Raw genomic sequence first — 23,332 nt, forward strand, 5'->3', positions numbered from 1 at the left:
ACCGTGTAAGTTTGTATCATGGACTTGCATTATTAACATCAGATTTGTCACAATTATAACATCTTCAAGTGAACATTACGTATCCGGGGTTACTTGTTGTTACAATATAACATTGGTAAACTAAGTACCAAATTTTAATTTTGTAAACAAATGCAGTGGGCGTAAACAGAAATAAGCATTCCCACCCACATACAGCTAACGAGGAGTTTCCTCCTCCCCAAATTTCGTTGTTTCCTTCTTCAAATTATCCAACACCATTTAGAATAATTGGAATAAATTTAAATATCATGTAGACTATAAATACAAGCGAGGTTTTACGGGTTCACATCTATCAAAATTGTATTAACGTATAACATTGTAGCATTGCATTAAAATGATTCAGAAAATACGAAAAGGTTGCACACCTCTATCCAACAACTACGTTCTTTTGTACATTTGTGGTATTACTGAGGGAACCAAATTGAGCCAGCATATTTAACTTTTCCTTTCCACCAATTCTCTCACCTTTCCCAAAATTTTTACTAAGATTACTCATCATAAACATCTTCTGGAGATGCAACTGGGTCTAATGTATTAATATATCTTACAATATATCAGATTTAAGAATAAATGTCATATTTCAATGATAAGTTCTGTGAGTATCTTTCAAAAATTCAAATAGACATTTTACTCGAATTTTATAGTATCTACGTATTCAGCATTCAATTAGGGAAGGAACAAAATAAAAGCAATTTAATCAGAATTGTTTTCAAGTTACGAACTTTAGAAAAATTAACGCTTGACGACATTTTGCAGTGACACTAATAATCGTTCCCTGCTGATACAGCGATAAGTCCATAGATTTATAATGCAAAAATCAACGGTTCGGTTCGTCTCGGTAAACACAGCAGGTAACCCGCTGTGGCTTTACTATAAGAAAAACACATACCCACTAAAAGTAACATTTTTACTTTTAGAAATCTATTTTCGTAACTATACTACTTTTTATCCGAGAAAAGTAAATAAATGTGCTGTACGTACTGTAGTAACAAAGGTAAGCTTCTGTTTTAAGGCTGGGACGTGAATGGACTTTACTAGCTAATTGTTTGACTTGTGTAGTAGTATTATAGTAGTTGCCTATAAACCCTGAAAATGAGGCTTGTTTGTCAAATCTCTAGTGTGCAAAGATTACGTCAGAAATATAAAATATTCTAAAAATAAAATATAATAATGCTCACTATATATTTTAACTGCTTCATTAAAAAATAAACATTATTTGAAAATCATTTTCTATCCTTATTCGCTGGAACAAACTAAACTGTATTCATCAGCTGGCATATCTTGTATCTTTGTTTTGTTAAGAATTAAGATGTTTGCAATCCGAGATGCCCCCCGCTAGTACAGCGGTATGTCTCCGGATTTACAACGCTAAAATCAGGGGTTCGATTCCCCTCGGTGGGCTGAGCAGATAGCTCTTTGTGGCTTTGTTATAAGAAAAACACACAAAACACACGCAATCCAAGAAATATTAATTGTGTTTTATATAATAAAGTAAGACTTTTGCTTTCGTACGGGAATTTTATGGCTGAATTTATTCGGTTGAAAATACAATGGTCAAGCATATAATATTTATTCAAGGTCTACAAAGGTAGACTGAAAAAATATGACAAAAATAAAAAGGAAAAAAAATTGTTAGTGAAAATTAAACAAAAAATTACAAAGTAATAATGCGTATTTGTGCGAAAAGTTTTATTTTATATTAGAAACTATCAATCTTAGAATTTTATAATATCTGCAAGACTTATGACATTTGCAAAAAAATTTATTCTCATATAATAAAAAAACATATGGGCATTCTATAGTTAAAATTACTATTAAGCTGAAGACATAAAGAATAAAACAATAACGACAGTTACAAAAAGTACATTTACGGTAATTCTCATTTTTTCTCCATAATCATTGCAATGAGATCCGTCCATGAAAGCATCAAACACTTTGTCTAGGGCTCGTAAAGTTGAATCTTGTTCTCGACAGGATTCTGTTGAGGCGTCTTGGGTACACTCTTTGAATGTTTCATTTAAATTTCTATCACAAGAAAAAGACAATTAAAAAGTTAGCAAAAGTCATTTAGAAAATGCATCTATGCATTTGAATTTTTTTTCTTATTGGCGTTATTATATGAGAAGTTTGTGTAAAAACCTATTTCGTATTTAAAATTTAGTTTTAATAATATTTAGGAAAACAGTTACTGTCATATAAGAATTTCGAGAAGTAAGTCGAAAACCATTGTTTAACAGAATGGAAAGTTCACGTGATAATATCGCGTACAAGTATACTATTAACTCTGTGGTATCGTCAGTTTATCTCAGGAGATCTAACGAAAACTATATCATGGATTATTAGTTTGTTTCTTCCTGACTCTGACTAAGTTCCATGCAAAGAAAGAGGTGGTATAAATATACGTATATCATATTTTTTATTTAAATTCAAAGTTAAAAAACAATAAAAGCGACAAATTCTAAGTTATTAAAAGTCGAGTGTTTATTAAAGCTCCATAATCATAATGAAATTTCTTTTATTTCCTGTTGAATAAATTTTAATCTTAAATCTTTACCAAGTTATTCGAAATTTCTAGAAATGTGTATAAAAACTTTCATACAATCTTAATTATTGCAAAATCTGCCTAAAACAAAGAAAATCTAGCCAATTCACTAAAGCAAATAAGGTCGCTCTAAAATAAGAGTGTTCCAAAACAAAGCAAACTTAGTCATACATACAACACTATGTCTTTCACTATTACAGCCCCCAGTGCCACAGCGGTACGTCTGCGGTCTTATACTGCTAGAGCCTGAGTTTCGATATCCCTGGTGAGCAGAGCACAGATAGTCGATTGTGTATTTTTGTGCTTATTAACAAAAAACAATTGTAAGTACACACGCTAGCAACGTGGATGAAGGTCACTCAACAAATTGTATCAAATCTTTCAAAACTTCAACTTGTTTACAAGAGAAACGATCAGTCACTACCTGTCATTATGATGTATCACATGTTATAGTGATAGTTTCTAACGAGAAACACTTGTCTTTGGTGATTCAATCATGGAAATAACTAAAGACGAGATTCTTGGTGGCTATCTCTTGACTGACATTCTAGATTAATACTAATTAAATTATATAGAAATCTTACAAAACCAAAAATATTAAGTATTAGCTAAGGAAGCAGAAAACAAATAGTAAGTTGCTGTACCGAATTTCTTCTCCCTTTATATTCAGGCCAACCAATTAAAATTAACTTGCGCATCAACCAAGAAATTGTTTTAACTTTGTTACAACTTGCTCTCGTTTCTATAAGAACACTTGTCTAACAATAGAACTAGTCACATAATGAAACCAGCATTACATTAGCACGAAAGTTTAAAAAAAAATCCCATTTTTATGGATAATCTACCCTTCCTTAATAAGACATGAGCAAACAACAATATATCACAACATTAAATCCATTAACAATAAATGAACATGTGAAGAACAAAAATTAGACTTTTTTACATGCATATGTAAAGCATAAAGAAAAATTCTCATCGATATATATACTATAGGACAATACCCTTAATAGGGTTTAACAATAATCAAACACAACATACAAAGGCTTTTCTGAGGGTTGCGGGTTCGAATTCCAGTCACACCAAGTATGCCGTGGGGGCATTATAATCTGCGGCCAATCCCACTATTCGTTGGTAAAAGAGTAGCCCAAGAGTTGGCGGTGGGTGGTGATGACTAGCTGTCTTCCATCTAGTCTTATACTGCAAAATTATGGACGGCTAACGCAGATAGCCCTCGTGTAACTTTGCGCGAAATTCAAAAACAAACAAACAAACAACAAAAAACACGTAAAAATATGTTATAAAGATACAAGACATACTCGCCTCATAATACAAAAATAATACTAAATACAAAATAATAATAAACACCGATTGCATAACAAAATCTATTATCAACAAAAACACGGAACATTTTTACATGAATTTATTCACAACCTAAATTCAAAATTCGAAGAAAACAGATTGAAAACAAAAATCAAAACATAAAATGAAGTTCCCTTTTATTACACCCAAGCAAAACAACTCCTTTGAAATTCATAGTAATATACTGTAAAAGATTTAAATAACCTTTCATATAAAAGTACGCACAAAATTTAATTAGAGCAGATACAGAGAAAACTGTACGTGCAATAGAGAATATTTTAAACACTTATCTTAATCAAAATAAAATACAAAAAGGGAATGAGACTGATTACTGGGAGCAACTTTAAAACTCCTGGATCAGGAAGGAAGTTCTGTGGATTGATGAAACATCAGTGAATGTAGGGTAAACTGTGAAACAGCTTAGAGGCGTAACTTAACAAACTGATAATAGTATAGTTCGTTGAGACTTGTCGTAATGCCTTGTTATGATACTATACGTCATTTCAAGGATAAGTTCCATCATAAAATTGCAGGCTCGTACATAGAATGTTTGAAAGAGAGATTCTAGTCTGCATGCTAATGCTAAGGGGTGTGAGGACATGCGACTATTTCAAGTCAAAAATGCTCACGCTTCAAAAGAAGAATGTATGCTACGTAGATAACGTTAAGTATCGTAAAGGCTAAACGGTTGACAAAGTTTGAACGTGGCAGAATTGTCGAGCTGCAAAAGCAAAGTCTCTCTCAACGTGCTATCACTGGTGAGATTGGGCGTAGTAAAACTGCTATTGCAAATTTCTTAAAAGACCCTGAGGGATACGGAACGAGAATTTCAAGTGGTTGGCCTAAGAAAATTTCGCCGGCGTTGAGCAGAAGGATTCGACTGGTTGTCCGGCAAGACACCAGCCGATCGTCGAACCAGATTAGAGCCCTTACAGACGCAAAATGCAGCTCAAGAACAATAAGACGGCATCTACGAGAAAAAAAGGTTTTAAAAACCGTAAATGTCTTCAAAGGCCACGCCTCCTTCCACACCACGAAACAGTTCGGTTAAACTTTGCTGAGAAGCAACAAATATGGGACGTAGAAAAGTGAACAAAGGTTTTGTTCTCTAATGAGAAAAAATTTAATCTAGATGGTCCAGATATCCCACCGGAGACATTTTCTACACGACACAGTGGTGGAGGTACTATCATGATCTGGAGTGCTTTCTCTTTCCATGAAACAATGGAACTGCAGGTTATATAGGGGCGTCAAACAGCAGCTGACTACATTGGCATGTTGGAGAGAGCATCCTTATTAACTGAATGCCTTCGCTTGTGTGAAAATGACTGGATCTTTCAGCAGGACAACGTTGCAATCCACAATGCTTGCAGGACAAAGGACTTTTTTCATGGCGAATAACGTGATTCTTTTGGACCACCCAGCATGTTCGCTCAAACTGAACCCCATTGAAAATGTTTGGGGTGGATGGCAAGAGAAGTCTATAGAAATGGACGTTAATTCCAAACAGTGCATGATCGTCCTGGAGGTATATTCACCACTTGGAATAACATTCCAGCCAGCGTTCTGCAAGCGCTTATACCGACCATGCCAAAGCGAATGTTTGAAGTTATTTGCAATGATGGCCTGCAATTCACTTAATTCACATTAAATGCTAAAAGGTTTTTTATTTTTATTTTCCCTTTTCTTATTTTCATCTTTCGAAGCTCTATTCAAATAAGTGGTTGAGTCTAACAAAGCAAAATGCATATTTTTTCTTTATGCTCATTGGCCTTAAGATTTTGACCAGTAGTGTATCTCAGCCATTTTTTTCTTGGATATCGCATAAATAGGAGGTCAGGTCAAACCTCTTCTGCATATCTGCATGAATTGAATTTTTTTTCTTTTTTCTCACCACTTGAGTAGAAAAAATCTACTTCAATCTAACTATGATGATGATTGAATCAGGTCACAGCCTGCAAGTCTCTGTTCCTGAATCTCTTGTCTTTCAAACCTTTCTTGCTTGCAACCAGCTTTCTATCACCTAGAAGTCCAGTTCAGCAAAACATGTAAGTGTTTTTTTATTTATCTGTCAGGTTATTAGCCTGAATCGCTTAAGCTCTAGTCATATTTCCTCCATAGTTTCACTTAACATGACTTCCTGTAGTTCTTAGAGTGATTTACAACACTAATAAAACTATTCACAATTGAATATTTGAAAACAACATAGCCGATAGGATAAGAATTTAACGTCGCTTACATAGTTTATAAAAAGATCGAGGCCTCAGCAAAGAAAGTATAAACATAGGCGACCAAACGAGCGGAAATCAAGTAGAGAAAATAAACTTAATTCAATAAAACTTCGGTCAGAAAAAAAGTTAAAAACGTTAAATTAGCCAGTGTGTGAGTAATTAGTCATAATGGGTGATATTTTAAAAGAATTTTACAGTTTAATAGAGATAATGAGAATAATTTGTCTCGTGAAAAGGTGTTCTGAAGTAATTGTACTCGTTTATGTGGACTTTGACGAAAAGGAGACAATTATTTAATATTCGAGATATACCTGTGGTAATCCACAAGAGTAATGTAAGTGAATTTATCGCAGAATGTGCAGGGAGAAACAAATTAGAGACAAAATAGTGTGTCTTGTCAATTAGATTATAAAGTAATTGAATAAACCTGAGGGGGGTTTTAACAAGAAAAGGGAACTATTTAAAAATTTAGATAAAACTGTGACTTCCTATTGTGCAAAGAATTTTTTTACGTACGTTTTAAGAAACAAGTGGATTATGTACTGTCCGTTTTTCGCTGGAATTCATCACTAACAAGTCACAGACACTTACTGTATAAGCATCCTCAGCCCAAATGTACATAAAATTCTGATATTCTGCAAAGTTGGTAGACATATGTTCACAGACTAGGGATAAAAAAACTTTAGCAAACCACTGGTAATTTTACAAACAATGCCATTAAGTTTGTATATTGTTTCGAATATCTTGAATTAGCTCTGAGATTTGAAATCAATATTTTTCTTGCAAATTCTTTAGCCTCTTTCAGATTGTAATGTTGTTGCGCATTTAAAGAAACTACTTAATTAAACTGTCTTCTAATTAAATATAAGCTGGTGCTTGATATAGTTTTCGCTTTGTGCCACTATTCCTGTTGTAATAAATTAAAATTGTGCTTAAAGTTGACTATACATTCTTTAACATCGGAATTCACTGTTTTAATAAGTACAACTTTGGTTTCAAAAATAAGTGTTTTGCGTTTCTTTGTGTCACTTTTATAACGATGTGCGTTATAAATGTGAAAATATAATATGATCCATACTGGCGACCAACTGTTTTCTTGTAAAATATATGTTGTAGCCGTAATGTCTGTGTTTGTTGTCGACCTTGGGACAGTTTGGAACCAGGGCTTACCCCTAGTCATCATTGTTCTTCATTGGTTGAATTGAGAGTATTTGTGTGTGGATGTGACTGAATTAAATATAATGTTACATATTGAAATTGGAGTTCTGAAATAAGCGTATGTTACTCGAAACAAGCTTGGTTTTAAAACATAAACATTACAGTCTTAGCGAGTTCTTTAATTTTCGACAGTAAAGAAAACTATAGAAAAGTGAAATATATGGTCGTTAAAATGTAGAAATTTGTTTTGGGTTCAAGCTGAACGGCTAATAGAAAGTACGTCTAGAAGGAATAGCCAATGAAAGGCTGAAGCTCTCTTCCTCTCTTCTGAGCAAGTTCTTTCCTTTAAACGGAGAGATTATCTAAGTTCAGTATAGTTAAGCATGGGAAGCTGGTAAAACTAAGTATGAGAATATAAGAAGAGATAGAAATACTAGCTCGACCAGAAAGACTGGTCTACGAATTAAATAAGTGTCGTTCTTTGTTCAAGATATTTTTGCAGTTGATGAATAATTTAAGACATGTTCTTGTAAAAATGCTAATTCCACTGTTGGGAGTTCTGATGATCGAAGCGAAACTGGAGAAGTATAAGGTTCTTAACTGTTCATTCTCCATATCTAGTGAGATAGTTTATAAGGTCCTGTACGAAGGAGAGAAGTCTTCGTTTTAAGTTAGTATTAAAGGTATGATTATCATAAGAATTGTCTGGTTAACTTTGCTTTTGAACATCTACAGGTTCTTTCTAGAATAAATAGGAAATTATCTCAAAACAACTGTTATTCCTAACCTTGTCAAAAACTTAAACTTTTTTCTTAGATAGCATTTAAATACATCGTGTTCAGGGATGAATTGGTTTTGATAACATCTTGTTACGTTTTTTTGTAAGCAATCTTCCAGTAGCACAGCGATGTGTCTGTGGACCTACACCACCACCAACTGGATTTTGATACCCATGGTGGGCAAAGCACAGATAACTCACTGTGTAGCTTTCTGCTTAAATACAAATAAATCTACTTTTTGCATCATATATTTATTGTATTTAATTAGAAATATATGTATAAACAAATAACTATGTAAATCCAAAATGTATTTAGACTTAGATATAGGCCAGCTTACTGCTGTATAGAGGGTAAGGATATCACAAATGGAAGACGAGCAAATAACAAAATGTCTCCAGTGATATACTCTCTAACAACTGGGTTTTGTTAATTTAACTTTAGCTACACGTACCAGCGGTTACATTAACTGGCAAAACAAAGATTTCGAGGAGAAATAAGACACGCAATTTGAATATTAGTCGAAAAGAAATTATAATAAAATCCAAGATATTTTTTTCTTAATTTAAAATCTGTTATTACACTACTTACATTGAATAAGACGTTTAGTTTTTCATTTTACCTTTAATTATTAACCTACTATTGACTACATTAAATTAACGTTTTTATGATTATAACACATTTCATCAACCTAGCTTGTTAAAAAACCCATAACACTTTGAATCCTACTGTTTGATCGCTCCTTTCCTAGAGGCCCGGCATGGCCAAGCGCGTTAAGGCGTGCGACTCGTAATCTGAGGGTCGCGGGTTCGCATCCCCGTCGCGCCAAACATGTTCACCCTTTCAGCCGTGGGGGCGTTATAATGTGACGGTCAATCCCACTATTCGTTGGTAAAAGAGTAGCCCAAGAGTTGGCGGTGGGTGGTGATGACTAGCTGCCTTCCCTCTAGCCTCACACTACTAAATTAGGGACAGCTAGCACAGATAGCTCTCGAGTAGCTTTGTGCGAAATTCAAAAACTAACAAACAAACCTTTCCTAGAATCTAACCACACAACTTCGTACCCTGCCATTACAAATAAACATACATTTAAGAAGCTAAATAAACATTTAAAGTAGGTAATAAACATGCTTACCTGCATTCAGCTTTGTCTAAAGGAGTATGCAGTAGATTTCGGATATGACTCAAATTAACTTTTTCAGTGGTGCAAGCAATAAATGTATTCACATTCCAACACTGAATATTAGAAAGTAAATCTATGGAAGAAATAATACACTGCTTATTCTACCAAGGTATAAACAACATTAATTATAACATTTGTATTCTAAAGACAGCTGCTATGGGTATTAAAACCTAAACATGACCTAAGAACTGTTTTTCTTCTAATTTCGCGCAAAGCTACTCGAGGGCTATCTGCACTAGCCGTCCCTAATTTAGTAGTGTAAGACTAGAGAGAAGGCAGCTAGTCATCATCACCCACCGCCAACTCTTGGGCTACTATTTTACCAAAGAATAGTGGAATTGACCGTAACATTATAACGCCCCCACGGCTGAAAGGACTAGCATGTTTGGTGTGATTGGGATTCGAACCCGCGACCCTCGGATTATGAGTCGAACACCTTAACACACTTGGCTATGCCGGGCATGACCTAAGAAGGCCGAAACGTTATTTTGCACTTTATATTAATTAAAGTTTTAATACCCATACCAGCCGTTTTGAAAATACATTTTGACTTTAAATGGGTTTATCCTCATCATAATTATAACATTTGTTTGCAATAATATGCCACTTACTGAGCTGTAGTGTAAAAAATAAATAAATATGAAATTGAACTATTTATTCTTAATTCCCTACTGATAAAATATTATAACATCAGTTGCTTTTGTTTTAGAAAACGTGAAAAACTTTTCATTTCGTGTAAGTAAAATAATAACATAAATTGAGGAGAGACTGCTAACCTCTCAATCTGTCATTACTTCCTACGCACACAGAATCGTAGGCAGAACGCAGCGCCCTCGTCCAAGAGTCAAATACTTCTCGTCCATCTGCTAGAGAACAGTCAGTATCAATTATATCAGTAGTACATAACAGGCTGTCGTCTAGCGATCTGTGTATGAAATGAAAAATCAATTGTTATAGTACAGGAATAGAAACTGTAAAAACTGCAACATTTTCTTTCATTGTACAGGTTACATCAAGAGGCAAAATGTTCTTTCATGATAACATCTTACACTACCTTTCCACCTTCCTTACGATTAGTGTGGGGTATAGCAGTAACATTACTTCGACAATTATGACAATGATAAATCAGAATCATAGTCGAAACCAAACACGAAAAGAAAGCACATAGTTTGTTTTTATGATCAAAACCCATGACTGAAATTTATTCTACAATTACTATAGATTATTTCAACTTGCTATTAATACCTGCATAGTCACAGAAGTGAATAATGTCAGAAAGAAATCTGAATATATTCGACATGAGAAATAATTGCAAACAGGCTTAAAAATATAAATAAATTACCAAACATAAGACCTTTTGAGGCTTGCATCTTCCTGATAAGAACCGTGAGTTGGGATCTCACTGGGTCCCAGTTTTGACTTCTTCAGGCTAATGTGCCTATGTATATATTAATTATCTTTCTGGAACAACAAACATGCTTGCTCAGTAGCAAGTCCGCCATACCCCCTGAAATAGTGCTTGATATATGTAGGTATTTACATTAATATATACTTTACAAATAGTCTCATGCTAAAAATGAATTATTCAGCATCATACCTTCATCACAAGGTCTTACAGTTGGAACAATTACGGTCGAATTATGCACTTACCTTTCTTTAGACGAAATAATCTAAGACAACGCAAAGCAACTCTCATTACTCTATAAAAGTTGTAATCAGTTTTCAAGATCCTAGTCCTTATGAGTTTTACAGCATGCAAAACAAAGTTGTAACTAGTATTAAAGATCCTTGTATTTATAAGTTTTAAAGAAGCAAAATAATTACAAGTAATTTGAGGCTTGACTTATACGTATTCCAGTCATTCCAGATAACTCACATTCAGAGAGCTCGAATTACGAGAAATTTGCGAACTATTTTATTAATCGATTTTATACATTTTCTACCTCATATAAGCTGTGCTTTATGAAATTCACGTACTTTTTGTAATTTTGTGTCCATTTGAAAACCACAAATCTTCTTAAGTACTGTACAAGTTTATTTATATATATAGAGTTACTTTTGTGGGGTATGCTGGATGGGTTTTGTGTGTCTTCGATTCAAAGAGCATCAAAATAATGTTCGATACCTCACTGTATAATAGCACGATTGAAAAGAACTCATGAAATAGTAAATGACCATCAGGTTTGATACTGCTAACCTCATGACATTAACATATGAACATAAAACTGGCACGAACAATTTCTGTTATGTGTTCTTATTATATTCTGCATTATAGGTCAATTTATATTTACATCTTTAACCTAAAAAGGGGTCTTGTTTCCATACGTTTATAGATCAAGTTCTATATAATAATCTGAAAGCTAAGATCTGTTTTGTGTTTCATATAAAGGTTGTAATAATAAAATAAATGTCAAAATGTCAGCACTTTCCTTTTGATTTGCTCTACGACCTGTATTTTTTAATATCTAAACTTCTATAACATAAACTGGAATTTCTGACATTTTCAAACTTTAGAACATTAAGCTGTATTTGAGAAAAAACAATGTTCAAAGGCTTCTGATAGTGAGTTTTAATAGCTTATTTGGTATATTTCTATCTTCTGAGAGTTAGTATTGTTTAGTATACGGTACATTTTATTAATAAAGAAAACTTTGCCTCATAAACTACATTATAAATGGGCAAACACTACTAAAAATCATTTAATTGTTTATTAGTAGCTACGAGAGTTTTAGAAAAAAATCTTAACACCTAGTGTAGAGCCAGGGAGACACTTTTGTGGATATTTCTGAACAACACTTTCCGGTGCTCTCTGACTTAAAATTCTGAATACAGATTGGAACTCTACGATATCTGAAATCTGAATTGTCCACTAGTTTCTAGACTCTAAGGGAGTAAAACCGCTACCTAATATAAATTCTTACACGAAATGTGGTATTGGTCACAGATGTTGGACTATACAATATCTGGTTCTTCAACAATATGAAGCTGTTATTCCAGCAGTGTTCGCGAGTTCTGTCGATAGTGACAGCCGACAAAGGCTTAACGAAGCTTACTTGCTGCTGTAAGGTAGCTAAGCGCTGTACGTGTCTGAACAAACATTTATATTCAGTGATGTCGAGGAAACCCACTTGTAGAGAAATATATAAGCAAAAACAGGTCGTTTTTGCATATATAAACACTTATATTATTTTGTGCATAATTTTTTGGGCAGACACTATCGAGAGAGGAGTGTATTTTATTGGAGTACATTTCTTTGGTTCTAGCTTGAATATCAGAAATCATTGTGCTGTTCTGTAATCTCCCCAGTTCTCCCAAATTCAAACTGTACGTTAATAATACTATTCACTTTTGTAACAAGCCATCTACAGTGTTTAAAGACATAAGATTACACGTACTTCTGATAACATATAGAACTCCTGTATACATTGATAGTCACTGGTCGTCAAGGAGTGCAATTTTGTGCACAAGTATAGTTGGTGATCTTAAGCGCATTATAAGCACTAGTAAATCATGATCATAAAGCGTGCAGTTTCAATGCATAAAATTCATCACAAAATTATAGGGTTCTGTATAAAACTACGTTTAGTTGGAGTAACAGTTTTTAAATAATTTTATAATCATATTATTGCACCCTACTTTTTGGAAATGTTATTTTATTTTAAATTGTGTTTAATTAAAATAGAAATTTATTATATGGGTGACACCTAAAATCTGATTTCAGTATTACTGAGGCTGTGATCCAGAAAAACATTAGGCGATAGTTTCATTATTAAACGAATCTTATTCTATTAATAATTTATCAACATCATGATACTTTACATCATTCAAGAAGCCTCGTGTTTTTCCATGATTTTATCAATGCAATGAATGGCCAGTTTACTATGCCGCACAAGAATGTTTCTGAAAATCTCCATAACTACTAGATAAAGATTAATATATACTTACAAACAAAGGTCTTCGAGAGCAGCATCTGAAGTGTTACGGAAATTACTATTAGTCACATCTAAGATGATGTCTAGGTCATGCTGGACTGCCGTGAAGCACGTGTCAGCAAACCCAGGTTCACACTGCCCCCATACTTCTGAAAGCAAAGTTTTATATTCAATTAATTACTGTAATATATTTAGAAGACAACACTGACTACCGGTGCGTCTTATTTCTGTCATTCTCTCACCTGGTGGGCCTGGCATGGCCAAGCGCGTAAGGCGTGCGACTCGTAATCCGAGGGTCGCGGGTTCGCGCCCGCGTCGCGCTAAACATGCTCGCCCTCCCAGCCGTGGAGGTGTATAATGTTACGGTCAATCCCACTATTCGTTGGTAAAAGAGTAGCCCAAGAGTTGGCGGTGGGTGGTAATGACTAGCTGCCTTCCCTCTAGTCTTACACTGCTAAATTAGGGACGGCTAGTACAGATAGCCCTCGAGTAGCTTTGTGCGAAATTCCAAAACAAACAAACAAACTCTCACCTGGTTCTAATAACAATAAAAAATCCACATCATTAACGCATCAAAATAAGAATAACTTTTAAACATATTTATATCATTATTGATGTAATAAACAATTAAATAAACAGTCAGTAAAATCATGATTATAAAATTTTAGTTTTACGAATCTTGCACTTACTCATATGAAATTCATTTTAATCTAACAGTCTTCATTTCTCTAGACTTTAATAAGTTTGTGGTGTTATTAGACTGAAAAGATAGGATACCCAAAGCATAATAATAGGAGGTTCTAATACGAAATATATATTATAAAGTTAATCTGAGTTCTCTGAACCTAACTGAGTTCGAGGAAGAAAGATATTAAACTCACGAATGCAATAAGGTGCATATGTTTGGATAGTGGGCAGTGCCTTTTAGCGAAGAGCACTATATAAATGAAGTTGTTTTTTTTGTGAAAAACTTTTATCTCAAGACATCTTTATCTATGTTCCAATCTGTGAAAACATAAAATTACATGCAATAACAAATAATGCTATATTATTCCAGGGTAAAATCCTTTCGCTAAGGAAGACAAAGCTGATACCATCGGTGAATGATACAAAGCAATAGGTAACTAGAGCGAAACGAAATTATATGATTAACATTTTATGTTAAAATAATATACAATTGAATAAATGGAAATGATTGAAACATTCTGCACGAAAAGAAGGAAGTAGCAAAGTCATTGTATCATGCATACCTTAAGGTTATACACTTTTACTATTTTCCAACACAGAGGAACCCTCTTCCATTTTGCAACAACTAGCAAACATTATCTACTTTTTTAAATTTTAAGATGATTCAAGTAATTTGTATTTAATGTTTTGGAACTCATTACAATGTTGGCCTGTTTATAGATAAACCTACACTTTTATTCACACTATCTTAACTCATACAAGTTATTGCTATTCGGTTTTTTGTATTGTATTAACTATGCAAATTGAAACTGCTCCAAAATTGTGAATATCTTTACCTTTGAAATTTAACTCTGTATAACGTACAATCATGTACAATATGACAAAGGGCCAAAAGGTAAATTCCACGAAGGAAGAAGTACAGAATAAAAACTCTCAGTATTTCATATTCTGTGGTATGAAAAATGGCGACTCTTCTTACAAAATCAAACTATACTTTTGTACTCTACTTCATCGCTGCAGTCAGGGTGCAAACAGAGGTATCTGCTCTTCCTACAGAGGTTATCTCTAACTATATCAGTGTTCCATTCCTATCTGCAGTCAAATAGTTAAATAAATCAATTAACATCAAACCCTGTTTCTGTCTCTAACAGCGACACTACTGAGCTATCAGGATCAATTCCTTTGGCACCAAATTGTAAAACTACCTGTCTTACCTTTTCTCAAAGGAATTGAAGACATCTAGGGAAGACTCCATTGAGGTTTAAAGGTTTGTCATAGAGAAAGTAAAGAGAGGCAATTGTAATGTAAATCCACGTGAAGATCTCTTATTAAATCTTCATATTTTTCTAATGAAAATGGTTAAACTGTCAAGGTTCTTGCGCTAATGTAGATGAAATAAATATTTTAATTGATTCTTATCACCAACGTTCTTTAACTTTTTTTTACAAAATACATTTTTGTGTGTGTTTTCTTACAGCAAAGCCACAAAGCGCTATCTGCTCAGCCCACCGAGGGGATCGAACCCCTGATTTTAGCGTTGTAAATCCGGAGACATACCGCTGTACTAGGGGAGCATACATTTTTGAATCTTTCAAATGTCATTACCATTAAACAGTTTTCTTAATAAGAAAGGACGGGTTAGGAGACAAACGTGTTGATGATGGACATGAGATTTGAACATGTACTTCCTACATGTATATTTCACTCAATATGCCAACGAATGCTGTTTTCACACATATTTTCTTTAGATGTATGCCATACTATGCTCTCTTTACATTTCTCCAGGATAAGAAATAAATGAAACAGACCTAGATGATCTTAAGCAGCTCCCATTCCTCTTAATAATTTTCAAAGACCTGGGAGGTAGCATTATAGGTGGAGGGGTAGACCTATAAAATATTTGCTCTCTGATTAACACTAGATATCTTAAATATTTAAGTGCACCAACTCAGGTTTCCACTAACACTGACGTGTTTCTTTTATGTCTTGTTTCTTCCCCTCTTAAAAGGTGGCTAGTGGATCTAATAATATTAATAATTTTCCCATTGTTCTGACAACTGATACCATCAAATTCTCTGTGCCACAGTGAAGCATGAGATGGGTAAGCTTACTCGCAATGATCTCTCAAACTTTATTCTGACCTTGTTATATATCATCTATTAATAACTATGTAAAAACAATGAAAGATCATATAGCCCATACAGCTTTTCTTATCTCTAAAACATTTATAATGTTTTTTTTTTTTTTTTTTTAGAATCCTCGTCTATGGTGGATCTAAAACAGCTATAAATGAAACAGGCTGTGAAAAAATCTGAGGACTTCTTTCACAGTAAGGGCCTGGCATGGCCTAGCGCGTTAAGGCGTGCGCTTCGTAATCTGAGGGTCGCGGGTTCGCGCCCGAGTCGCGCCAAACATGCTCGCCCTCCCAGCCGTGGGGGCGTTATATGACGGTCATATAATGTGACGGTAAATCCCACTATTCGTTGGTAAAAGAGTAGCCCAAGAGTTGGCGGTGGTTGGTGATGACTAGCTGCCTTCCCTCTAGTCTTACACTGCTAAATTAGGGACGGCTAGCACAGATAGCCCTCGAGTAGCTTTGTGCGAAATTCCAAAAACCAAACCAAACCAATCTTTCACAGTTAACGTACTCTTGTTTATCTCATAACATTTTTGGATGATTCTAAACATGATCCAGCAGATCAAATGTCAAAGCTAAAAGAATTTTGAATCAGGTTTAGTTCCAAAATTTCCTCCACCACCGTTTCAGAAGTTTGTGTGGAATGAAAGGTAAATGGAAAATATTCATCTCTTCCCATTTCAATCTTTCTACCCATGGCCAAGAAGTGTCTGATTTACAGGAAAATACTAATGCCCTTGAAGAATGCTTTTCTCATTATTCTAACATTTCTACCTGCTGACTGCACAAATTCAATATGAGAAAGCTGTTTACATAAACGAGCTCGCAAGCAAATTTATGAACGGCAAACGAATCAAGTTTACTGAAACAAGCGCTAGGTGAGTATGTTGTAGTCATCTATTTATATCACTTTCAGATCTTAACAGGGGTGAATTACGACCCTCATAAAAAGGAGCATATTAATTAACAAACTGAGATTTAAAGTCAACAAATTCATTGCAGTTTCTAAACTGATGCTGGCCTTATAACTTAAGGTATTTCCGTCTTTTCATGACTATTCTTCTGTATCATTGGCTATCAATACAAGACCAAAAAGTACTATTTTATTTTGGTTAGAAATTATAACACACTGTCTATTCTGGTATAACTCAAGGTCTGACAATACATCCATCAAATCAGATGATGCATATCATCAGATACTGCTCCATCTTTCTCAGATAGAAGTATACAGCTTTGGGTTGTTATAAAGACAATATATTAAGAAATACAAGACATACAAAATATCTAATTTTGATTGAATCTCTTCCGATTTTTTCTTCACACTGAAAGTACTGAAACGTTATTTGATATAAAAACATACTTAGCTCTTGTGGAGTTTTTTTTTTCAAAATTCAGTAGACTGATATATCTTTATAACTTTCAATTAAATATCATATTTGGTCTACATATAAGCCATAAGTACAAAGTTATTTAACAAAAATCGCTCAAAAAGTCACGTGATATAAAAACTATCATAATATATTTTAAAGAATCTGGTTGGTTCTGCAAAGTAAAGGTCTGTTCTGAATAATAGGGTTGCGATCCTGAAGCTAATGTAAGTTACTATTGAGTGTCATTTTCTTGCTTGCTATTATTTGTTGGTGTGTGTTTACAACAACCAAATTGTGATATCTGATCAAAAACAAGTTGGTGTGAAAATAAAGGTTCAACTGAAGAAAGATTGAGCATGGGATGAAATCAAAATTGGCTGCCATATTGGCAGCTACACTTATAGTACTGGTAAGAATTTCACAGAGTTTTTGTTCCACTTGGGACATGATAGTTGGTAAAACAAAATATTTGGCCTTGCTAATTAATTAATGAATATTTGCTGTGAAATTCACTTTGATCACCAATTTTGATTTCGTTCCTTTAAGTCTCATGCTTAATCTTTTCTTGGTCTCACTTTTTTTACATCTAAAGCGTTTTTCGTCAGATCAAAAATTTACATGCAAGTACTTAACAAAAACATATGACCATATTGTACACACATTCACACAATTATTCACAAACACATGAAGGCAATGACCATGACATTATCACGAAGAAGGATAAAGTCATTTATTTAATCACACACTGAATTTGATCATGATCACTATTATTTCATGATAAAAAAAGGTAAAATCAGTTATTTACATCATGAAATAAGAGTCCGGAGTGACAATCCTAGCTGCAACTTACCTCAGTTTAACTGAGACTTAAAAAACAGGCCTTCTGAGATAGAGATGGAGTTTTGACTAGTGGCTGTTACTTGGCAAATAATATACTCGTATTTCACTCTTGGCAGAGTTTTCTTTCTTCTGGCCAGCTTGAAAAAACGCAGTTGCTTCTCCTTTTTTAACTGTGATGTGAATATGTGCATTGTATCTGCTGATCTTTACAGCTATTACACTATATAACAAATTTTTTTTCTTTTTCTTGTTCCTGGGCAGAAAGTATTATTTTACAATTGATTATGCCTAAAGTAAAAGTAAAAGACCTATTTTTTCTCTTAAAATATTGCTTTTGTGACCTGGGTAATGAAATTTTCAAATTTACCAATTTTCCAGAACATTCCAGGTAGATTCAGTGCTGAGTAGCTGATAGAGAATTTTCTCGAACTTACAAGAGCTTTCTAGAATGTTGTAGAACTTGCAAGAATTTTCTAGAATGCTGTAGAACTTACGAGAATTTTCAAGAACCTTTAGAATTTTCTAGAACTTTCCATAGTGATAGAAATACAAGTGCTTAACACTCACTACTTCAGTTTAGTTCTAGCTGCCTAAGTGAATACAGAGACCTATCTGATTTAATCAGTGATGGCATCAAGAAGCTGCAAGCATTTTCAAGGCGCATTCACTCGTCAGGATGGGCTCTGCTTTTGCCACAATGTATCTGGTCTTTGCGAGGCAATTGGAATTGCCTGTAACCCGAACGAGTGACGCCTCTTCATTGATAGCTCATTCAGAAGCCTCAAAGCTGTACTGTTTCATAACGGGAATAAATACCCATCTCTTCCCCTGGCCCATTCGGTGCCCCTCAAAGAGGAATACAACAGCGTCAAGACTTTGCTACAAGCCTTGAAGTATGATAAGTATGTCAGGGAGGTTATCGGACACTTCAAAATGGTGGCATTCCTGATGGGTCTCCAAAGAGGCTTTACCAAGCTTCTCTGTTATCTTTGCCTTTGGGACAGCATGGACACCGCAGCACACTACAACAGGAAGCACTGGCCACTATGGGTCGAGTTCTCTGTGGGGAGACACAATGTCAAGTGTGAGCCACTAGTAAACCTTCAGAAGGTGTTCTTCCCACCATTGCACATAAAATTGGGTCTTATGAAACAATTTGTCACAGCTCTTGATAAGGAGTCTGCCGCCTTTAAGTATCTTCGAAACTTCTTCCCTAAGCTCTCTGAGGAAAAGGTCAAAGCCGGCGTCTTCGTTGGACCACAAATAAAGAAATTCTGGAGTGCACAGAATTCCCCCAAGAAGCTCAGTATTAAGGAAAAAAAAGCTTAAGGCAGCTTTGTCGCAGTGATTCGGGGCTTCTTGGGCAATCACAAGGCCAAAAATTAAGTGGAACTGGTTGAGCCTCTGGTGAAGAACTACGGCAAAATGGGCAGCGGGATGTCCCTGAAATTCCATATTCTTAACGCTCATCTTGATAAATTCAAGGAAAACACTCAGGGAAGCAAGGTGAGCGCTTCCACCAAGATATACTGGACTTTGAACGCCGCTATCAAGAAGTGTATAACGAAAACATGATAGGAAACTATATTTGGGGTTTAATACGTGAAAGTGATTTACACTACAGTAGCAAATCTCGAGAAACTACTCACTTCTAAACATTTATGCTCATTTTTGTATAACTTTAGTACAAATACATGTAAATCTTTAGTCATATGTTGTTTTATTCAGACCTTATGTAAATAAAAATGTGTAAATTTGCCCATTTTTACATAGAAAATAGGTTAATTTCTAAATTTCATTATTCAGGTCACAAAAGCAAATTTTGAGGGGAATAATAGCCATTTTCTGTACTTTTACAACACAAGCAATTAAGAAATAACACATACTATTCAGGAACAAAATTTATGTTACATAGTGTTATAAATGACTGAGGTAGACGCTCAGATGTTGACCTTGGAACCTGAACTTCTTGCATAAAGTAGCTGACACATCAATACTTCATGTGCTGATACCAACAGAGTTGGATTCTCTCAGTAATTAATTGAACTTTGCATGGACTTCAGCTCCAGGAAGGTTCTTTTTGATTTGGGAATTTAATTACCTCACTGAAAATTCAGTGCCATTTAGTATCAATGGTATTTCATAATACAACGTTATCCAATAGGGAGCTTGATGACCTTTGAATGTCGTTTTGTTAAAATTCCATTGGCTTTGAGATGGGCATTTTCATCTTTGTGGTGGGTGGACTTAGTTTCACAAGCAAATTTAATTCTGCAAGCGGCTAAGTTATGGCTGAATTCCTTCTCAGTAACTTGGAAGTGTCTAAATAAACAACATTTATTGAAAGCTTTGGGACCCCTGGAGAGCAAAAAGCCAAGCTATTAGCAACACAGTCAGATAGCTTTATGTTGGATACATCACATTAAAGATGAAACTAGCATTAATAAAAATCGCAGGTAATCACAATTTACGTCATAGCTGTTTTCATGCGTACATTGCTTAATATTTATATTCTCTAAATAATCAAGTTATTCATGTTAAACAACGCTCAAGAATGAACGACTTTATGTAACATCCACATGGATGTGCAACACCACAAATACGCACACATAATACCTCTAAATGTATCACGCTCTATGCTTTTATTAATATAGCAGCTGAAGTTTGCTCATTTTATTTGAAATGCAATCTGTTTTCCTCGGCTGGTGAGTAACTTTTATTATGAATTGTTTTAATTTTTTTAGAGAGTTTCAAACTGATTATTGATCACCTGTTTACTTGTTGAAATAAACACTGTATGTGTACTGTATTCGGAGCACTTTAGTTCCGAAAATGATGTAAAACATCAGTGTTAGCGCCTGGACAGTGTAAAGCAATAATACTTTGCAGTATTTATGGTCATGTGTATAAGGCACTCGACTCGTAATCTGAGGGGCGCTGGTTCGCATCCCCGTCGCGCCAAACATGATCGCCCTTTCAGCCGTGGGGCGTTATAATCTGACGGTTAGTCCTACTATTCGTTAGTAAAAGAGTAGCCCAAGAGTTGGCGGTGGGTGGTGATGACTAGCTGCCTTCCCTCTAGTCTTACACTACTAAATTAGGGACGGCTAGCACAAATAGCCCTCGAGTAGCTTTGTGCGAAATTAAAAAAAATTATTTCTTATATAGCGTTTTTTTATTAACTTGAAGCTTTGCGAGAAGAGGTAAACAAAATAGGTAAATGCTTATTTCAAACTACTTTCAAATAATTTGAAAAGTAATTTTAAAAAAATCCAATTAGTTGTAAACAGTAAACACTGGTGATCTTATTATTATTAGATCTGTTACGATAAAGTGTAAACTCTATACTTCAAATGACCATCAGTTTCACATTATCTTACCTGAAAGCATAAGTTTTGAAATGAGAAAGCAAAATCCATAAAGAAAACTTTTTGATGACATCTCGCAGAACCTAATAAACAATGTAGTTGAACGCTCACTTACAAAGTAAATATTTTTCAACTAGGTCGAACCTACAAATCAAACTGTGTAGGAGTTCTAAAGGCAGCAGATTGTTTGGAAAGTGTCCGGCGGAAAAACGCTGTAAGAAACGAACACCGGAAGTAGTTTTGTAACACTGGACGCTTAGATGAAGTGTTTCCGTCAGTTGAAATATACTAAGTTCAGTTACAAATAGAATTAGCAGACGCTTTATTTCAAAATCTCTAGTTGTAAAACGTTAACAATAAATTTGTTTCGTGTATAATTACTCTTCTTCTTTTTTTAACATTGTAACTTTGATTTATTAATACATTCTTGATTAAATGTTTCACAATTACACTCTTGTGCAAATTAATTGAAACAAGACGGAAAATTACGATTTTTTCAATTTTTTTGCGCTTTATTTCTGAAAATATAAAAATTACTTACAAATTGATACATGATATGACCGCTTTTATTTTTCAGAAGATCATTAATCTGCTTTGGCATCGAGTCCACGAGTTGACTGCAATCTTTACTAATTTTTGGATCGTGGTACCACACCTAATTATGGCCTCAATTAGCTTATCTTTCGTAGTACAGTCTTTTTCCCGAAGTCTTTCTTTACAAATCGCCCAAAGATTTTCAATAGGATTTAAGTCCGGAGAGTTTCCAGGCCAGTCCAGCACCTTTATTTGCGTTGTAGTCATAAAATTCTTCACAAGTTTCGATGTGTGGCAAGGAGCCAGATCTTGCTAAAAAATGCCAGATCCATCTGGAAATCTCTTTTTCAATTCTGGAACGACTCTTCTCTGCAAAACTTCGATGTACTGTGGTTCTCGCATCATACCTTCTACGATATGTAAGCCTTCGACGCCATAGTAGCTGAAAAAAGCCCCAAAACATCTTCTTCAAGGGATGTTTCACGAACTGACTGATGTGAGATTCTCGAAGTTTCTCACCTGGAGATCTGCGAACATGCAGACTTCTTTGACCCTGTACGAAGACATGAGTCTCGTCACTGAATAACACCTTCCTCCATTGTTCTTGCGTCCAGTTCTTGTATTTCATACTCCATTGATACTTTTTTTTCTTCATTGAGTTGGTAAGAAGTTGTTTTTTGACTGGTCTTCTTGCCTTCTAACGCAATTTCGAATAACGTAATATTCCTCAAAATTTCGTCACATATCCTAAAAATAGATCGACCGTACTGCAAAACACAGCTAATGACGCCGTCTGTGTGAAAAAATGACTATTAAAAGAAATCAACGGGTCCAGCGAGACTACACAGTCCGCCATGCTGAAAATATTGTACAATGACAATTTGCACGAGGGTGTATCCATAAACGAGATTTGAATGAATTGTCCCCTACTAGTGCAGCGGTAAGTCTATGGATTTACAACACTAAAATCAGGGGTTCTATTTTCCTCGGTGGGCTCAGCAGATAGCCCGATGTGAAGGCCTGGCATGGCCAGGTGGATTAAAGCATGCGACTCGTAGTCTGAGTGTCGTGGGTTTGCATCCCCGTCGCACCAAACATGCTCGCCCTTTCAGCCGTGGGGGCGTTATAATGTTACGATCAATCCCACTATTCGTTGGTAAAAGAGTAGTCCAAGAG

General features: G+C 34.9%; 1 protein-coding gene across 2 annotated transcripts; it reads right to left on the minus strand.

The window, feature by feature from the left end:
- Positions 1 to 1,543: 1,543 nt before the first annotated feature.
- Positions 1,544 to 21,818, minus strand: LOC143238055 (uncharacterized). 2 transcript variants are annotated; one of them, XM_076477962.1, is made up of 5 exons: positions 21,635 to 21,818; positions 13,234 to 13,369; positions 10,065 to 10,213; positions 9,241 to 9,361; positions 1,544 to 2,064 (listed from the first exon to the last, which is right to left on the minus strand). In XM_076477962.1, exons 1-5 carry the CDS (start codon positions 21,693 to 21,695, stop codon positions 1,854 to 1,856), a joined length of 678 nt encoding a protein of 225 aa, XP_076334077.1. In that variant the 5' UTR covers positions 21,696 to 21,818; the 3' UTR covers positions 1,544 to 1,853. The 2 variants fall into 2 exon arrangements, with proteins under 2 accessions (XP_076334077.1, XP_076334078.1); XM_076477963.1 differs by having other exon boundaries at positions 13,234 to 13,366; positions 21,635 to 21,812.
- Between the last annotated feature and the right edge of the window lie 1,514 nt (positions 21,819 to 23,332).

This window comes from Tachypleus tridentatus, chromosome 13 (assembly GCF_004210375.1).
Source record: "Tachypleus tridentatus isolate NWPU-2018 chromosome 13, ASM421037v1, whole genome shotgun sequence".
In the NCBI taxonomy this organism is placed as follows: Eukaryota; Metazoa; Arthropoda; class Merostomata; order Xiphosura; family Limulidae; genus Tachypleus; species Tachypleus tridentatus.